This window comes from Pipistrellus kuhlii, unplaced genomic scaffold, assembly GCF_014108245.1.
Source record: "Pipistrellus kuhlii isolate mPipKuh1 unplaced genomic scaffold, mPipKuh1.p scaffold_m20_p_3, whole genome shotgun sequence".
NCBI lineage: Eukaryota > Metazoa > Chordata > Mammalia > Chiroptera > Vespertilionidae > Pipistrellus > Pipistrellus kuhlii.
The window spans coordinates 3,029,399-3,046,874 of record NW_023425529.1 but is presented as its reverse complement, the minus strand read 5'-3'; the positions used below and the strand labels follow the sequence as shown (position 1 = coordinate 3,046,874).

Here is a 17,476-nt window from a genome sequence, read left to right as displayed (position 1 = left end):
GAGGCAGGAGAGGTGGGGGTAAGAGATCAACCAAAGGACTTGTATGCATGCATATAAGCATAACCCATGGACACAGACACCAGGGGGGTGAGGTCCTGTGATGGGGGTCGGGAGCAGGGTAGGATGGGTCAATGGGGGGGGGGGGGGAAGGAAACATAGGTAATACTTTCAACAATAAAGAATTTTTTTAAAAAAAGAATTATATGTAAAAAACATAAAATTAAAAAAACATATGAAAATATATATCTTTAAAAAGAGAGACATAGAGTCGGCCCAATTCAATGAAACACATTCAGGGAACAAACACACACACACACACACAGGCCTTGCTTAGCGGGAGCATACAGGGAAGCCTCCCACACACCCCTTCCCCTCCCCAGACTCTAGGGCTCATATTCACCCAGTCTGCGGATACTGGGGTTCTGCTGCCCAAATCCCAGGAGCAGGACACAGGCCGGCTCTCCTGGAGTTGGGGCCTCCGTTGGCGCCATCAGCCACCCTGGCCCCCTGGAGCAGGGTGACACAGAGAGGTGTGCCCGGGGTGGGATGGGGATGGTGGTTGCATGAGGGGGTGTCAGGGAAAGAGGAGGTCACTGAGCCTGGGGACCACACCAAAGTCCTCCGTCAGGAGGCCCTGCCCCCACCTAAGCTTGCCCATCCTTCCCCATGAGCGAGAGGCCCTGAGGCCTCCGTTCTCCTCTGCATGGCTATCAGGGTGGGGGTAAATGCCCTGGGGAACATCCTTTCGTCACTGGGGGGCTTACTTGTTCGTGAAAGCCTTGTTTTATACAAATTAAAATTGTGACATTGGCCAATGACTATGGTGTAAACACTGCCTCCATGGCCAATTGCAAGCTAACTTCCTGTGCCTCTGAACTCGGAGCTGGGGACAGGTGCTCGCAGCCATCGGCACTCACCTGCCGGTGCCAGTGGCTGCAGCCCACCAGTGGCTGTGGGTGTGGAGGCCCAAGGGCACTCCTGTGAGAGGCCCGCCCGATCGGGAGAGCAGCCAGCAGAGTGGGACGAGGGGCAGCGGCCTCCGGCCGTCCTGAGACGTAACAGCTCAGGTGTGGACGGATGATCACCAGAAAGGCCTGGGTTTGAACTCTGGGCCCACCTCTGACCCAAAGTCCTGGAACCCCTTCAGGTGCTGCCCACCGGCCACACCCCCAATCCCAGGTCCTGCGAGCCTGGCTCCTTCCCGCCTCCTGATGCCTCTCTCAGCTCCTGGGAGGTGCTGGGCAGGTCCCTACATCCGGGCCTTTGCCTGTGCTGACCCCTCCACCCAATGCCGTTCCCCCATTCACCTTCTGAGCCTCGGCAGAACCTTCTGAGCCTCGGCAGAACCTTCTCTGCCTCAGAGGGGCCTTCCCTGACTGCCCCACCCCCTCCTCCACCCATCAAATTAGCGTCCCCCACGATGGATGCTCTAACGTAGGGGTGTCGAACTCAGTCAGAGAAGGGGCCAAAATCTAAAATCCAGCCTAAATCGCGGGCCGAATGGTTTACTGAACAGTCATAAACTGTCATTGTGATGGAAACGCAGCGGAGTGCAGTGATGGCAGCGCGGTGCGGGCCACATTGCAAGGCCTGGCGGGACGGATTTGGCCCGCGGGCCTTGTGTTGGACACATGTGCTCTAACGGATCTGCAGTCCTGGTGGGATGCTCTGCATAGCGCCGCTCCCCCACTAGCCTCGAGGCCACAGGAAGGCAGGGCCCTGTGGGCGTCTTGCCGCTGCTTGGTCCTTGTGTGGAGCCTATGACAGGTGGTCAGTCCTGCCCCATCCCCCGCCCCACAATCCCGGTGTTCCCCGGCCCCCCAGCCTCCCGGCCGGCCGGGCCTGCCGGCCAGGGGCGCCCAGCCATGCGGCCTTGGCCGCTGCTCCCTCCTGACTCGTGTCATGGAAATCCCTTCTTCCTCTCTGGCTCCCGGGCCGCTCTCCCCGCGCGGCCCCTCCCATGAGGTCCTGGCCATCTGTTTCTGGTCGTGTGGCGCGGCCGCCTAGTCTTCCCTGCCTCCCCATGCACACGTGGCAGCATGTGGCTACTGGGAGGAGCCCGCGGGGGGAGGAGGGAGGGAGGGAGCGGGCGGGAGGAGGGCTCACCCCGACCCGCTACGTGCCGCCCCCAAGAAGGCACCGGACACCCCGCTCTGGACAAAAGCGAGACTTGGGGGACAGGGGGGGAAGGGGGGCAGGTGACACGCCCAGGGCACACTCACGGGGAATCGTGTCTGTTCGGCGCCAGGCGCTGTCTGAAGAAAACGTGGGCCCGGACGCCTGGGCCGGCTCCAGAGCCCACACACTGAAACCTGAGCTTCTCTGAAAACGTCCAAGCCTTTGCTTCCTAGTTTCCAGGACCATCAGCAGTAATTTCACGTTTTCTGCCGCATGGTTAGTCCACAGGTCTAATTTGGGGCTCTAAGAATACCGTCCCGGATGTAGCCTCCGGTGCCCCCAAAGACTTCAGGGGGGCACAGGAGCACCCCTTTTAAGTCTGAGGCAGCACAGAGGAGAGTGAGGGGTCTGGAGCAGCCGGCCTGACATATTACCCAGCACCTTCCCCTCCCGCCCATCCCAGTCCACCCCCTTCCCCAGGCCTGCCCCCCGGTGGGAGCAGCAACGCCTGGCAGACCCTTTGCCGGAGCGGGACCCGCCTGTCCCTCTTCCCGCCCCTCCGCTAGGAAGTCTGGGGCCTCCTTAAAGTCCAGTGGGGGCACAGCCCTCTCCCCTGATGACTGTCACACTTCACTCCATCTCCAGGCCATGCTCCGTGTCCTCCCCCAGACCACGGCGCAGCCCCTAACTGCCTCCAGCCACTACCACCACCACCCGCTCCCTGTAATCCATGCTCCACCCGGGACTGCCTCTGAAGCCACTCTAACCAGAGATTGCACCGCTCAGATCCCTCCAGCTGCTCCCCAGCACCTGCGTCAAGTCCAGACGCAGCCTGACATGTAAGGCCTTTCCCACCTTGGCCCCAACCTGTCCGGTCTCAAATCCCATCTCCTCCCCATCCTCCTTCCCAAACATTCCTCTAGCATGTGGTCCAGAACGTAGACTGTCCCCCCTCAGTCACTCATCCCACTGTTTCCTTCCCCTGTAACAGGTGCCTTTCAAACCCTCATTCATCCTCCAAGGCAAAAACCCCCCTTTTTTAATATATTTCACTGATTTTTTTACAGAGAGGAAAGGAGAGGAATAGAGAGTTAGAAACATCGATGAGAGAGAATCATCAATCAGCTGCCTCTTGCATACCTCCCACTGGGGATGTGCCTGCAACCAAGGTACATGCCCCTGACCGGAATCGAACCTGGGACCTTTCAGTCGGCAGGCCAACGCTCTATCCACTGAGCCAAACCGGTTTCGGCTCCAAGGGCCTTCTTAAAGGTCCCCTCCCACTAAGCAGCTTTCCTTGGTTAATGGCTTCAGAATTCCCCTCTTCCCCGTATCCCGTGTGGCAGAGGAGGGGGCTCCCGGGTGGATCTTCTTCCCAGGATTCCAGACACACCCTCCCACGCCCATGGGATGGTCCAGCCCACCCGGGACCAGGCTCTGCCCGTTTCCACGCAGGTAACTGTCTGGCCACTCTTGCCCCCTCCATACTTTCCGCCTTTGCCCCAGGCCATCCAGCCCAGCCCTGGCAAAGCCCGGTGAGGGGAGGAGTGCAGGGCGCTGGCCAGGGCGTCCGGCCTCTCCGGGCCCCAGCGGTGGCCTCGTCTGTGGCAGCGGATTTGGATGGGTGCTCTTTGGCCCCGTGGAAGTCTGGGGGGTGTTTGAGGCTATCTTCATGACCGTCTTTTCAGAACCCCAAATTAGGAGCCTGTGGACTAACAACGGGGAGACAAGATGAGGTCCCGGACTCCCACTCTCCTCCCGGCCCTCCTCAGCCTTCCTCCTTGTGGCCTAACATTCCAGGGGGAAATGTCATTTTGCGTCACCGAAGGGATGGCGCCGGGGCGGGGATGTGGTTGTGTGGGCAGTCCGCCAGCTGTGGGAGTCAGCGGGACTCAGCAGCGCAGCACTCCCAGGGGGCCAGGTCCCCAAGGGCCAGGCAGCGGGTCCGGGGCCTCCAGTTTCCCAGGCTCTCGCCCAGTCCCCTCCAAGCCTTGCCTACTGGGGAGTCGCCAGCTCTAGGGGCTCTGACCACCCATCGGGGCCCTGCCCCCAGGCCAGGAGCTGGGTCCCGTGGGGGAACCCGGCCCAGACAGCCCAGCGGCCGCCCCTGACCCGGGGATGGAGGTGGTGCTTGCAGTGGGTCAGGTGACACCCCGTCTCGGAGCCCTGACCTGCGCGGCTCCATCAGACTGCGCGGCCTGGAAATGCCAGGGCCTTTGGCCTTCATGTGCACCAGACATGTGTCAGCTCCTCTGCTCAGCAAGGTGTTTCCAAAGCTTTGCTGCCTCGGCCATCGGCAAACCACCAGCCGCCTGCGGCCATGGGCGAGGGCCCCAGGACAGGAGCCAGGTGCGGGATAGGCCGAGGATACACACCAGCCTGGGCCCAGAGCACGCCTGGGACGGCTCCCCTCCCGGGGCCACAGTCATCGGTGACGGGATGCCTCCTCAGTGGCCGGAGGGTGGGGTGTTGATGTGGAGGGTGGTGGGGAGGGGGCTCCAAGAAACAGACTCCTGTCTGCTCCGACGGGGCCGGCCGCCGGGCTCTGCTGAGTCCTCGGCAGTTTGGTGGCTCATCCTTTCCAGAATGTTCTCCCGCATGCTGCCCAGAAAGCCGTCCAACACAGCGACAGCCACCCACGCAGTGCAGGTGCCCCGCTGCACTCGGCAAGGGGAATGCACGGGGACTATCTTACATACATTGAGAGCAGCCGCTGAGCTCAGAGAGTCAGCCACCGTCCTCGTGGTACGTGTTTTCCTCCGGAGAACACCCTCAGTTCTCTCGTAAACATTAAACACAATACACAAGACCAAACCCTTAGGTGAGGGCCTGACCAGAACTAGACTCCACCGGTGTTCTCCGAGGGAGAGGATGGGCGTGCTCCTCCCTGCAGCCTCTGCGCGTAGTGGGGCACCCAGCACACAGTAGGTGCTCCCTAGGAGTGATTCAGAGGATGAACTCGGCGCTCACCAGGCACCCTCTCTTCTAGTCCCGAGGGCGCCTCGTGAGGTAGATTATCCTCGTCATGCCCATTTCACAGACGAGGGAACTGAGGCTCAGGGGAGCGGGACTTCCCCGAGGCCACAGGCAGGGTGACCCACAGCAGACACTGAGGCGGTTCCGCCGAGTCCAGAGCAGACGGGCTGCCCGAGGGAGGGAGCCTCTTCAGTCTCTCTGGATCGGGGTCCCTGGAGTCTCCCAAGGGCGCTGAGCAGAAAGAACCAGGCTGAACTGCCAAGAAGACATGCAACCTTTATTCACGCTGGACAGCAGGGCAGGTGCAGGCGGCTGGGAGGGGCTGTGCCTGGCCTGCGCACAGTCAGGCCCTGCGACCACCCCCAGCCACGCAGCCGCCACGTGGCCCCTTGGCTATAAGTGAGCACCAGAGACCTCCCGGGCCCCTCTTTCCAGAGTCTGCGTGAGCACCAAGACCGGAGGCCGCCTCTGGGGAGAGGTCGGGCCTCCTGGCCGGGGGAGAGGAAGGCTGGGGGCCACCAGGCTGACAACACGCCCCCCCCCCCGGGAGCGGAGAAGGGGAGGGAAGCCTGTGTCCCTTACATGGCCTGGGCCTCTCGGCATCATGGCTCAGAGGAGGGAGGGTCCCCCTGACTGGCCGGAAGGTTACCCGCTTCAGTTCCTCAGACCCGCTGAGGGTCCGAAGCCTGGCGCCTCGGCCCTGGCCTTTCCCAAGGCAGCACCAGGCCAGGGGAGACGGTGGGTCTCCAGCACCTTAACGCTCAGAGAGTGGGGACATCGGGCCGGCAAGAGGGGACACGAGGGTCAGAGAGCACCTGGGGACAGACATCAGGGCCTGCCGGGGCGGGGGGCTGGGGAGAACCCAGGCCAGGCGCCTTAGGCAGGGTGGGCTGGGCTGGGGCAGGGAGGGTGCTGTGAGGGGGACAGGAGCCCTCGCAGGGGACCACACAGCCGTGTGGGGGCTGTGGGGCTGGGGCTGCTTTAAGGACAGGCGATGAGTAGGAATGAGAGGGGGCAGGGAACACCCCACCTCAGGGGCCCTGTCCCACCAGCCTGGGGGACCGTGGGTGAGGAGGGGCCACGGTGTCTGAATGCCCGGAGCCCAGACTTTTGTGACAAGAGCACCATGCGTTCCTCCGGGTCAGGCCCTGGAACCCTCCGCCTCGCACCAGGGCCGGGTGTGTGCCCACCGAGCACAGGTCTGTGTTTGACCCGCCCAGCGCTCCCGGGCCGCACAGTGAGCTCCCTCCTGAGGTCGGATGAATGACAAAATGAGCAGTAATGGTGCAGGCGAGAGGGAGAGAGGGAGGGAGGAGGGGCAGTCAGAGAAGTGAGGGTGCTTAAGGATGCCGTGATGATTCTAGGAGGCTCAGAGGGCTCGAAAAGCTTAGGGAGAAGGTTCTAGAGTCTGGTCACTCCAGCGCGGCCCACAGACCAGCCATGGGAGTGTCACCCATGAACCGCTCGGACACGCAGCGTCCTGGGCCCACTCACCCACGCCTGCCCGATGGAATCTGCGTTTGGGCAAGAACAGTCCCCGGGGTGACTCATGTGCAGGTTCCAGTCGGAGACGTGCTGGTCTGACAGGCTGGGAAGGCTGTGGAGCGTTCAGGTGAGGCGGCTTCTCACGATCTGTGCAGGAGCGGGGAGCGGCAGAGACAGCCGGGGAGGGAGGGGAGGAAGAGGAGGGCCACCCAGAGTGCCTGGGCCCCCGGGCCCGCCTTACAGAGGGGGACGCTGAGGCCCTGCGGGGGGCGGGCGCCCCCGGGAGCCGCCCCAGCGGGAGGCGCTAGTCGTCCTCGGGCTTGACGAGGTGGCCGCTGAAGGTGATGTAGATGTCCACGTCGTCGCTGTAGATGGCGTTCTCCCGCTCGCGCTTGAAGAGCCGCGCCCAGACGCGGTCGCCGGGCGCCAGGGCCAGCATCACGCTCTGGCTCTGCATGATGCTGCGGTCGCTGGGCTGCGCGTACAGGATCACGGCCGCCTCCTCGTTGTGCATCACGTGCACGTAGGTCTCCTTGAAGTTCCAGCTGTGCACGTTGAGGCTGAAGAAGTAGAGGCCGCCCAGCGGGGCGGCGAAGTGGCCGGCGGCCAGGTCGAAGTGCCCGTCCGGGTTCGCGAAGACCGTGTCGAAGAGCAGCGGCTGGAAGCCCTCGCTGCTGTGCAGGGCCGTCCGGCGGCCCACGGAGAAGGCCGAGAAGCGGGTCTGGCATGGGCCGCCCGGGCTGCCCGCCTGCCCCTTGTCGCCCTTGCTGCCCTGGGGGCCTCGCTCTCCCCGGGGACCCTCCCTGCCCAGCCTCCCGGGGGTGCCCAGCGGGCCTCGGTCCCCTTTGTCACCTGTGGGAACAAAGGAGAAGTCAGGGCAGGCCCCCGGGGCCGCCGGGCCGGACCGAAGGGGGCACCTACACTTGTCTGCCCAGAGGAAGGCCAGAGGAGCCAGCATCTGTGCACCTACTGCGCGCCAGGCATGGCCTCCCCGAATGCCCCTCTGGAGAAGACACGGACCATGGCCACTCACAGAGAGGGTAAGTGACTCGCCCAGGGTCGCCCAGCACAGGAGCAGGAGAGGCAGGCTCTGCCTCCAGTGTGTCTCCACCCCCGCCCACCCCCCGCCTTCCCGGGAGAGAGGGTCCCGCTGGGGGCTCAGGGAAGGGGGACACTGCATGAAGCCAGCTCCAGCGGGGATGGGCAAGGGCAGGGTGCACTTTGCACTTCTGACCCAAAGAAGGAACCAAGGAAAGCACCCAAGGAAAGCACCCCTGGGAGGAGCCAGGCAGCCCTTGGTGGGCTTTACACCCCTCCCTCCCCGCCCCCGTGGACCCGGCCACAGCTGGGGTCCTGGTTGTATGTTGAAAAGGGTCACACGCACCTCACAGGCGTGTCCGCCAGCCCTCAGCAAAGGCGGCGTGGGAAAGCACGCTGCGAACTCCGCAAACACGCAGCAGGACCGTTCGCCCAGCACAGTGGTTGGCAAACCGCGGCTCGCCAGCCGCAGCTGGCTCTTTGGCCCTTGAGTGTGGCTCGGTGTTGGAACCACGACTTCAAAATGGACTCGCCCAGAAAACCGCCTTCTGCGCACGGGCCACGAAGTTTCCAGCGCACTGTGTGTGCGCGCCCGCATGTGGTGTTTTGTGGAAGAGCCACACTCCAGGGGCCAAAGAGCTGCGTGTGGCTCGCGAGCTGTGGTTTGCCGACCACTGACCTAGCACTGCTCGGCCCATGTCCACCTGCCCGGGCGGCTGGTAGCAACTCCCCTGACCCCCAGGCAGACATGCCTCTTGCTCCGGGCTGACCTTGAACATGGGAATCAGGGGGCCACTTGTCTTGAGGGACCTGATCCCAAGTAGTTCCCTCTGCCCAAACCCGGCCCCACTCCCCATCTCACCCAGGGGGGAAATCCAAGTCCGACCTGGGCCCTGCTTCATCTTCTTTCCCTGCTGCTGCCCCTTTAAAACCCAGGCCCGCTCCTGCCCGGGGCCTTTGACCCTGCTGCTCCTTTTGCCTGGGATGCTTCTCCTTCCGTGGGAACTGCCCATCCTGTGTGATTGGCAACCTGCCTGGACACCCGCACGCCCGATGTCCCTCACCCGCCCACCCTGCCACCCCCACGGCATTTGTCACCATCAAACGCTGTATCATCTCGTTCACCCGGGCCGTATGCGCATCGCTGGCCGCCTCCCCCACCCGAATGGAAGCGCACTGGTGGCGGGTATCTCTGATTTGTTCATGCTCCAGCCCCAGAACTCAGAAGAGTCCTGACACATAGTAGGCGTCTTAATTCATGTGTGGGCGAAAGGGTCGGGAATCGTTTTCTGTCCTGGTTTCTCCTGCTTCCTCCACCTCCCCCCACCCCCCAGGCCCAGGAAGACAGCCCCCTCCCCCCCACCCGCCCTCCATGTCCCCGACCCGGCCAGTCGGCCTGAGCCACGGACGAGCACTCACCCTTCAGGATGGTCATGTTAATGTAGGGCCTGACCTCAGGCCACACGTAGGGAAGGGAGGATGGAGAGGCGGAGGACTCGTCGGCGGCATAGGCAGGGGCCAGCGGGTCCCCGGAGTCACAGCACTGTCGGCAGCGCCCGGGGGCACCAGAGGCCACAGCGTCCCCAGAGGTGTGCTCCTCGGTGGGGACCCCAGACACCAGGAGAGGGAGCAGAAGTGCCGTCCACAGGAGGTCCAGGGCAGCTGTCTCCATGGTGGCCTGGAGCAGGGGAGGGGGGACAGACAGGGTACCTAAATTACCATCCCCACGGTGCCCGTGCCCGCACGGATGTTGCCACCCATAGCAAGTGCGTTCCTGACATAACTCGGGGAAGAACGCCAGTGCATCCATTTAACAGACCGGAACACTGAGGTCCACCCAGAGGAGCAAGTTCTTCAAGGTCCCAGAGACTCGTGGCAGGCAGGGCAGGGCAGGGCCTGGAGACTGAGTCTCCCGGAAGGAGCCCAGTCTCCGAGGGCTCTGCCACCCAAGGTCCCGGAAGGAGGAAGCCCCCCACCCCCCCAGAGAGAGCCACGGCCCAGAGCAGAGGCGGCTCCGGGAGACCTGGGCTGGGGGTGGGCGAGGAAGGTGCCCCAGCAGCCCCTGTGCCAGAACCACTGAGACTGTCAAATGCTCTTCCACCCTCCCGGCTCCCTCCGGCCTGCCCTCTCACCAAGGACAAGTGAGGGGCCCCTGGGACAGACACAAAGGATCCCGCAGGCTTGCTCTGAGGGGAGGGGACTCGTGGCTGAGCCCATGGTTTGGGGCATGAGCACGAGGTCCTCCTGACAAAGAAGCCAGGGAAGTTCATTCATTCTAGCAGACAGGCAGCCACTTCCATCCGAGAGCACACAGGGTTCTGCATGTGTGTGTGTGTGTGTGGGGGGGGGGTGTTATATTGGGGAGCAGTGAGGAGTCCGCCGCAGCCACTGCTGGCCTGCAGGGACCTTCCTGCAAGGGAGGGGGTGCTCCTGGGGGGACACATTAGAACCAAGAGAGTGTGCACCCCGGAGCAGGGACCTTGGCACAGGCTGGTGCCAGCTTCTCTCCTCTGGGCATCAACCACCTGCAGGACCTCACACCGAGTCCTTGCAGGGAAGCCTCAGGCGGGAGTTAAATCATTGGAAAGAGGTGGTGTCAATCATAGTAGACCTGCCAATCAGCTGCCAAGGTGGTAAATTGGAATTAAGGGGCAGGACCAGGAAGCCTGGAAACCTGAAAAGGCTCAGAGAAGGCCAGGGTTGGTGAGGACCTGCTCTGGCCTTGGCGAGGGAGGCGGGAGCCAGCGTTCCTGGAGAGGGGCCGGAAGTAGCTGGACGCCAGCCGCTGGACACGGGCCGGGCTGGGGGGTCAGGAAGCCGGGCAGGCAGCCTTCGGGGGCTGGCCTGAGATATCGCACGATCAGAAACGCGGCTTTTGAAACCCCGGCTGGTTTTTACACCTTCTGGCGTTTCTTTGTTTATTTCCTTTTTGTTCTCCTTTAACATTTAGTACAAGTCAAAAATATTTTTCCTGTGGTTACTACCCGTAGCGAAGGTATTGTTTTAAATGCCACCCTGTCTCTCTGCGCTCTGTGGTAAGAGCTAGGTTTTAAAGGGGCAGAGGCCCTCTCCTGAGCGCCTCCCCTCCCCAGGGCTGGCTGGTAGCAGAAGCGAGAGGGTGCCGGGCAGCCTCCCCAGCCATCGCCCCCTCCTGGAGGTGGCCGTCCCCCAGCTCCTGCCCCTGGCCCTGGCCCCCTGGTCAGTGTCCTGGTTCTGCTCTGTAAGGCAGGTCACACCCACACAGACCAGCATCCTCTCTGGCCGTGAGGACCACCCTCACCTCTTGTTTGTAAACTGCACATCCCAGCGGTTTTGAGAAAACCAACAATCCCGTTTCCCCGGAGTCAGACGTGAAATCCCAGGCTCGCTGAGGAGCCGGAGCCCTGGGCCTGGAGGTGGGACCTTCTGGCTTCCCTGCTCCTGGGCGCCCACAAGGAGAGGACACGGCCATTCCCGCCGGGTTGCTGGGAAGGTGTAAGCACAGCGAAGCTGGCTGACCTGCCAAAGACTCTTAATAAAAAGTTCGCTGCTCCTTCTGCCCAGCGTGACCTCCTCCCGGGACAGGGCAGGGCGGGCAGCCCGGGACTCCTGCAGAGGACTGGCCCGTTTGGGGACCTGGCTGTGGGCTCCAGCCAGAGGACAGTCAAGAGCTCTGGGACACAGACTTCCTGGCCTGGGGGACGGGAAGCAAAGCAGCCTTAAACAAAAGCCACAGCCCAGCCCGGATCACCAACTGGCATGGAGGAGGGTGCCAGGCAGGGAGTGTGGGGGGCCATGCCACTGAGGGTGCCAGAGGCTCCCTGCTGCCTCCACTCAGGAGCTGGGGTCTCTTTGGGGTGGGGGAAGGGCCAGGCCCACCAGGGTGGGCACAAGCCAGGAGCAGCAGGGGGCAGCCCCTCACCAGGGGCTGAGGCTCAGTCACAGGAGGGGGTGGGGAAGGGAGAGCCTGGTGGGATGGTGCAGGGCCTGAGATGTGTCCAGGAAGCCAGGAGGGAGGAGAGGAATCCCAGGCTCTGGCCCCAGCCTCCTGCCCGTGGGAAATGCAAGACCTCCCTCACTCACCCTCCGTCCCGCAGGCTCGCCCGCCGCTCACAGACCCCGGGCCTCGGGTCAGCCTCTGGCTCCTTGGCCCATGTCTGCAGTAATAACTGGTTGCTGGCCCAGACCCCCAGGCCAAGCGGAGGAGGAGGGAGTAAGGGATGGAGGCAGGGCGAGAGGGAGGAATCCAGGGAGGGAGGGCGGGCGGAGGAAGAGGGCTGAGCTGGCTTCCCACGTCCCCTCCTCCCTGCTCCTTCCCCTCCAGCCGAGATAATGGGAGCTCTGGATTTCCTTTGCTTAACTCTTTGGCGGGTCTTGTTGGACACAGAGGCCCAAAAAGTCAGCACCAGGAGCGACCAGAAGCCCCTGAGGTAGGGGGTGAGGGAGTCAGGAGCCCCTTCAGTTGCTTGGGAAGGGGAGACAGCTCTGGAATCCTGTGCTGGTGGCCCCCAGGTTAAGCTGAAAAGGGGAGAGGGCACAGGCACCAGCCCAGCAGCTCAGTTCCAATTCTGGTACCACCATCCCCTAGTGACTCTGTGTCTGCAGAACTCTAGTGCCAGCCGCATCTCTGCCAGGCAGGGAGAGGCCCGCCAAGGTTTGCTGAGTGAAGGCGTTACCTGCTGGGCTATCAGGGTGGCAGCTGGACAAAACCCCCACCCCAATGGATGCCAAAGTCCTCCTCCTCTGCCTACAGTTCTGCCACGATTGATTCATCCTCCTGGTCTTAGCCAGTGCCCCGTGGAAATGCCCCCAGGTGCCCACAGGGTCCTGCCTCAGCTTCCTCCTGGTCAGGCTGCAGCCCCATCGCCTGCAGCCAGAGAACCCAGCGCAGAGCCGGTCCATACCCCTTGCTCCCAGCACCCTCACATTCTACATTAAAAATGTCTTTATTGATTTCAGAAAGGGAGAGGGAGATAGAAACATCAATGGTGAAAGAGAATCATCCGTCGGCTGCCTCCTGCACGCCCCACACAGGGGATGGAGCCCACAACCTGGGCATGCGCCTTGACCGGGAATCAAACCGTGACCTCTTGGTTCGCAAGTTGACGCCCAACCGCTGAGCCACACCAGCCAGGCTCATTCTAATTGTTGAGCACCTACGGCCTGGTCCAGGCCTCCTCTTCGCAGGGGCCTCCCGCACTCAGTGGGTCTTCAGATCCAGTATTTGAAGGAGCCCCCCCGGTCGTGGGAAAGGAGCTGGTGTGACTCCCGTGCCACGCCGCTGGTGAAAAGGAGCCACAATTCTGCAGAGCGGAAGTGCTCTCCATCCCACGGGCGTTCCCACGAGGGCACATGGGCACGGTTCAGGGTTTGCCGGGAGAGGGGAGACATGACCACCCCTGGAGGTGCAGGAGTGCAGTGATCTTGGAGGGCTCACTAAAGTCTGGACTGTGGGGCCCAAACCCGCCCACCGAGCCCCGCAGGTGAGCCGGGAGTGGAGACGGAACGCCGCTGGGCTGTGTGGCCGTGGCCAGCTCCCACCGGAGGCTGTTTTCCTCTTTGGGAGATGACCAAACAGCTGGCTGTCCCTGGAAGGACGCTTAGAGATGACCTCAACCAACTCCTCCATCTGTCCCGCGGGGACACTGCGATCCAGGGAGGGCAAGATGTGGCTCAAGGTCACACAGCAGACAGCAGTCCAAGCTGGGACGACGGCCAGACTCCCCCAAGATCTAGCTCTGCTGCTTCTCCCTCCCAAGCCCGCCTGGGGCCCCCCACGTCTATTTGGGGGTCCCAGGGCCCCAAAGGAAAGCAGAAAGGACTATGGCTGCTGGGAAAACGGTCAGGTCCACTCTGGCCATGTCCTCCGTGTGGCCCTGCCCCCAGTAGCACTCCCAGGCGCAGAGCCAGGGCTGCAGAGGGAGGGAGCCAGGGAGTCACTCCCACCCTCCCCTTGCTGCTGCTGCCGCCAGGAAAAGCGCTGAGTCAGCAGCACTGGGAGGGGAGACAGCTGGGTTTTGGTTTAAAAAGCCTAGCATGGGAGAAAGGGGGGAGGGAAGGAAACATGGACGGGGAGCAGGAGGGGGACACGGAAATGGTTTTGTCAGGGCCTCTTACGTGGCAGGCACTGTGCTCTCCCTGCGGGGAAGGCTGCTCACCCCACTGAACAGGTGAGGAGGCCAAACCCGGGGAAGGCACCAGACTCCCCAGGTTCTAGGCCCCATCCTTTGGCCCCCAGCCACACCGGCGCCCCTGAAAACAGCCCCTGTCCCCCTGGGTGCAGGGCAGCTGGCTGGGGGCAGGGCAGATGAGAGCAGGACTGACAAATATTAATATTTGTCCTTCACTCTCTTGAACAGAGTCTGGCTCTCCTCCCAGCTTTCCTGAAATGCCCCCCTTTGTGCCTCGTCCCTCGGTCCCCGGCAGCTTGGAGACCGAGCTCCAGGCCTGGGGCACACAAACCCGGGTGTGCCTCAGCTCCTCCGCCTGCCTTCTCCGAGGCCTTGGGCCTGTCTTCCTACCTCCGAGCCTCTGGGTGTGAGGGACCAGGGAGCCCGGGCCATCTGAGCAGCCTGGTGGGACACCGGTTACTCTACACTGGCCGCCCCTCGGCGCTTCTCCTTGGCCGAACTCTGAATGTGCCGAGGGGCTGCGCCCGTTCTCCTTGGGCACAGAGGAGAAAAATGAAGCGCAGACGCTCAGAATCCGCCTCCCAGCCAAGCCTTGGGAGAAGGTAGACAAACTGTGACATTTCAGCAGTGCTTACAAAGCCGTGGGAACCGGGTGCCTGTCAGAAGTGTGAGAAAGATCCAGACGATTCCTGGAGTCAGCCACGGGAGTGGTGACTGGCCAGTCACCCATCCAACCGCCCAAGGACAGTAACCAATTAAGAGATCAAACAAAGGAAACCGTGAGCGCCACCAACTGGAAACCGGAGAGAACGGGTAGCGCCTTTAGGCCAGTGATGTTCCCACCCACCCCGCCCACCACCTTAGGGAGCTGAGGGGAGGGGAAAGGAGGAGGAAGAGCCCGCTGAGACCTGCAGGGCTGATGGGGGCGCCCACGGCTTCCCCCAAACCCCACTCCCGCAAGGTGGGCGGGCTCCCTCGCGCCCTAGTCCCCCTGAGCCCCTCCTTTGACTAACTGGGTGGACTTCACTCTCTGGACTCAGTTTCTCCATCCTGGGCCTTCTGCAACCCACGGCTGATTCAAAAGGCGTTAACCCGAATTGGGGGAACTGTCCCACTGCACAGAAGAGGAAACCGAGGCTCCAAGAGGCCCCAGGAGGAAAGAGCCAGCGCCGCCCAGGCCCTCGGACCCTGTTCACTGTCAGAGGGGGAGCTGAGGCTCAGGGGAACCGGTGCAGGAGCGGGCTCCCTCCCCACGCAAACGGCCGGCTCTGCGGGCAGAATTAAAGGGAGTGACTCCCCCACCCCAGACCCTCCCATCGCCGCCCACTCCGTCCTCAAGTCCTGGGAGAAGGCCACCGCGGGTCGCAGCCTCGCTCCGCACCTTCCAGGGCTCAGCCAAAGCCGCCCCGGCTGCGGGGACACCGCCAAGATGCGGCTCTGCTCCGGCCGGCCGCGGGGCCTGCATCCGGGTACCTCGCCGTGCAGGGGCGGGGCCTGTGCTGTGTCCTGCGCAGAGAGGAGCCGAACAGACCCGAACAGGGCCGAGCTGGCCGAGCCGGCCGAGTGTTGCCGAGCATAGCCGAATATTGCCGAGTCTGACCGAGCGGATCCGATTGGGCACGAATGAAACCGAGTCTGGCCGAGCCGAGCGGCGTCGGGCTCCCAGAGGCGAGAAGGAGGTGCCTGGCGCCCCCTGCGGGCCGCAGAGCACAGCGCCGGCCTCCGCGGTGCCTGCAAACAGTTCTATGAGATCGGGGTACGGAGCCCACTTTACGGATGAGGAAACTGAGGCTCCAAGAGGGTCCCGGGCTAGCCTAAAGGCACGCGGAGCTAAGAAGCAGTAGCGCTGGCGTTCGAACCTGATTGTGTGGCCGAGAGCTCACTAGCCACTGTAATGGGCATTGTGTTCGCTCTGTTCCTCTTGTAATTGCTGCTGTTTGTTATGGCCGGAGAGGAGAGACCCACCCGGTGTGAAAAGCGGACAGAAGACCAGAGCTCAGAGACAGCTCTCCTCGTACAGACGGGGAAACCAAACAGGCTCTGGGCGTGTTGACCGAATGCGACAGGACGGGCAGTTCCCAAGGGCAAATATTGACATATTTCCTGGTCATTAGAGCAGATAGCAGCACGAAGAGGCCATGTGCCATTGCAGGCCTCATTTCCCCCTTTAACAAGATGGCCACGGAGGACATGGGATCCAGCCTGCCTGCCTACAGGCTGTGTCTCCAGGGCCTGAGCCAAGACCCGAGGTGTCCGGGACCCTGGAGAATGCCAGGTGTGGCCAGGGCACTTTCTTTGAGCCCGTGAAAAAGTGAAGGCTGGTCTGGCCCTCAACACGCTCTCTCTCTCTCTCTCTCTCTCTCTCTCTCTCTCTCTCTCTCTCTCTCTCTCTCTCACACACACACACACACACACACACACACACACACACGAGTGTGTGCCAGTCCTTCACCCCTGGGTGCACACTGCCTGGCCTCGGCTGCAGGGGTTGCTAGGCAGTGGCTGGACCTGTAGGAGGCGACTGAGGTCCCGTGGGGCCTGGGCTGGCGGTCAGGACTACGAGCATTGCCGGCCACTGCCCGATGGCCACCAAGGAGCTGGCACCAGTGTCCTCAGAGCTCTCTCCACTCCCAACACCACTCCTGATACCCGGCCCTCGTTACTGTAGTTTTAAAAAACTGCAGACACTGGACTGGGGGCTAGGAAAACAGGGTTCTTGCTCCTACCTCTGGTGCTGCCACTGGGCAAGTCACATGGCCTAAGCAAGCCTCACTGTCTTCAGCTATAAAGTGGATACCAGAGCTGTGCTCAGCACCTTGGCTGTCTCCCACGCCTCCTTCCCTGTGCACAGACTCCAGTTCCCTCGTCACGCTCAGCCGGTCATAGCCCCCTCAACCCCCCAGGAGACGTCCACCCCCACTTCTCATGTTTATTGAACACCTAGTGGCTACAATGCACTGGGCACGGTTCTAAGCTGTTTGTAAATATTAACTCATTTAAAGCTCCTAATAAGAGAGACAGGTGCTCTTGTCCTCCTCTCAGGGAAGAGGCAACCGAGGCCCAGAAAGCTTAATGAGCTGGCTCCAGGTCAAACAGGTAGTGAATGGATGAGCTGGGATTCAAACTCAGGCAATTCCAGAGTGAGGAGGGTGGGAAGGATTCACAGCTGCCTCTTCGGCAGCCGATCAAGGATTCTCTCATCATTGATGTTTTTATCTCTTCCTGTCCCTCCCTTCCTCTCAGAATCAATAAAAATATATTATTTAAAAAAAAACAAACTGTCTCTTTCTCTCTTATCCTGGTTCCCGAAAGACAGGCCTTATATTTCTCTGCTTTCAGCTTATTGCATTTGGCAGCTGCCCGATAAACATTTGTTGAATGAAAGAATGCACAATTTAGTCCATCCGTCCTCCCGAGAGCCAGGAGGGAAGGGGGTGTGGGTTGTGTCTGCTTTGCAGGTGGGGAATTATATTAGTTTGCTAGGGTTGCCATAACAAAGCAACAGACATTTCTTTTCTCTCAGTTCTGAAGGCTGCAAGTCCAAGGTGTCGGGCAGGGTCGCTTCTTCCTGAGGGCTGTTCCAGGCCTCTGTCCCCGCTTCCGGGATTTGCAGGCCAGCTTTGGCGGCCCTTGGCTTGCGGAAGCATTGCCCCGGCATTTTCCCCGTTGCAGGCCTGTGTCCAAACCTTAGGAACACCTGTCACATTGGAGTCAGGGGCCCAACTGGAGGTTAGGACTTCAATACATAA

General features: G+C 61.9%; 1 protein-coding gene across 2 annotated transcripts; it reads right to left on the bottom strand.

Annotated features, from left to right (window-relative positions):
* Positions 1-5,350: 5,350 nt before the first annotated feature.
* On the bottom strand, positions 5,351-11,829 carry C1QTNF6 (C1q and TNF related 6). 2 transcript variants are annotated; one of them, XM_036458632.2, is made up of 3 exons: positions 11,680-11,829; positions 9,037-9,295; positions 5,351-7,431 (listed from the first exon to the last, which is right to left on the bottom strand). In XM_036458632.2, the coding sequence occupies exons 2-3, from the start codon at positions 9,287-9,289 to the stop codon at positions 6,884-6,886; spliced, it is 801 nt and encodes a 266-aa protein (XP_036314525.1). In that variant the 5' UTR covers positions 9,290-9,295; positions 11,680-11,829; the 3' UTR covers positions 5,351-6,883. The 2 variants fall into 2 exon arrangements, with proteins under 2 accessions (XP_036314525.1, XP_045443472.1); XM_045587516.1 differs by lacking the exon at positions 11,680-11,829 and adding an exon at positions 11,116-11,300.
* Between the last annotated feature and the right edge of the window lie 5,647 nt (positions 11,830-17,476).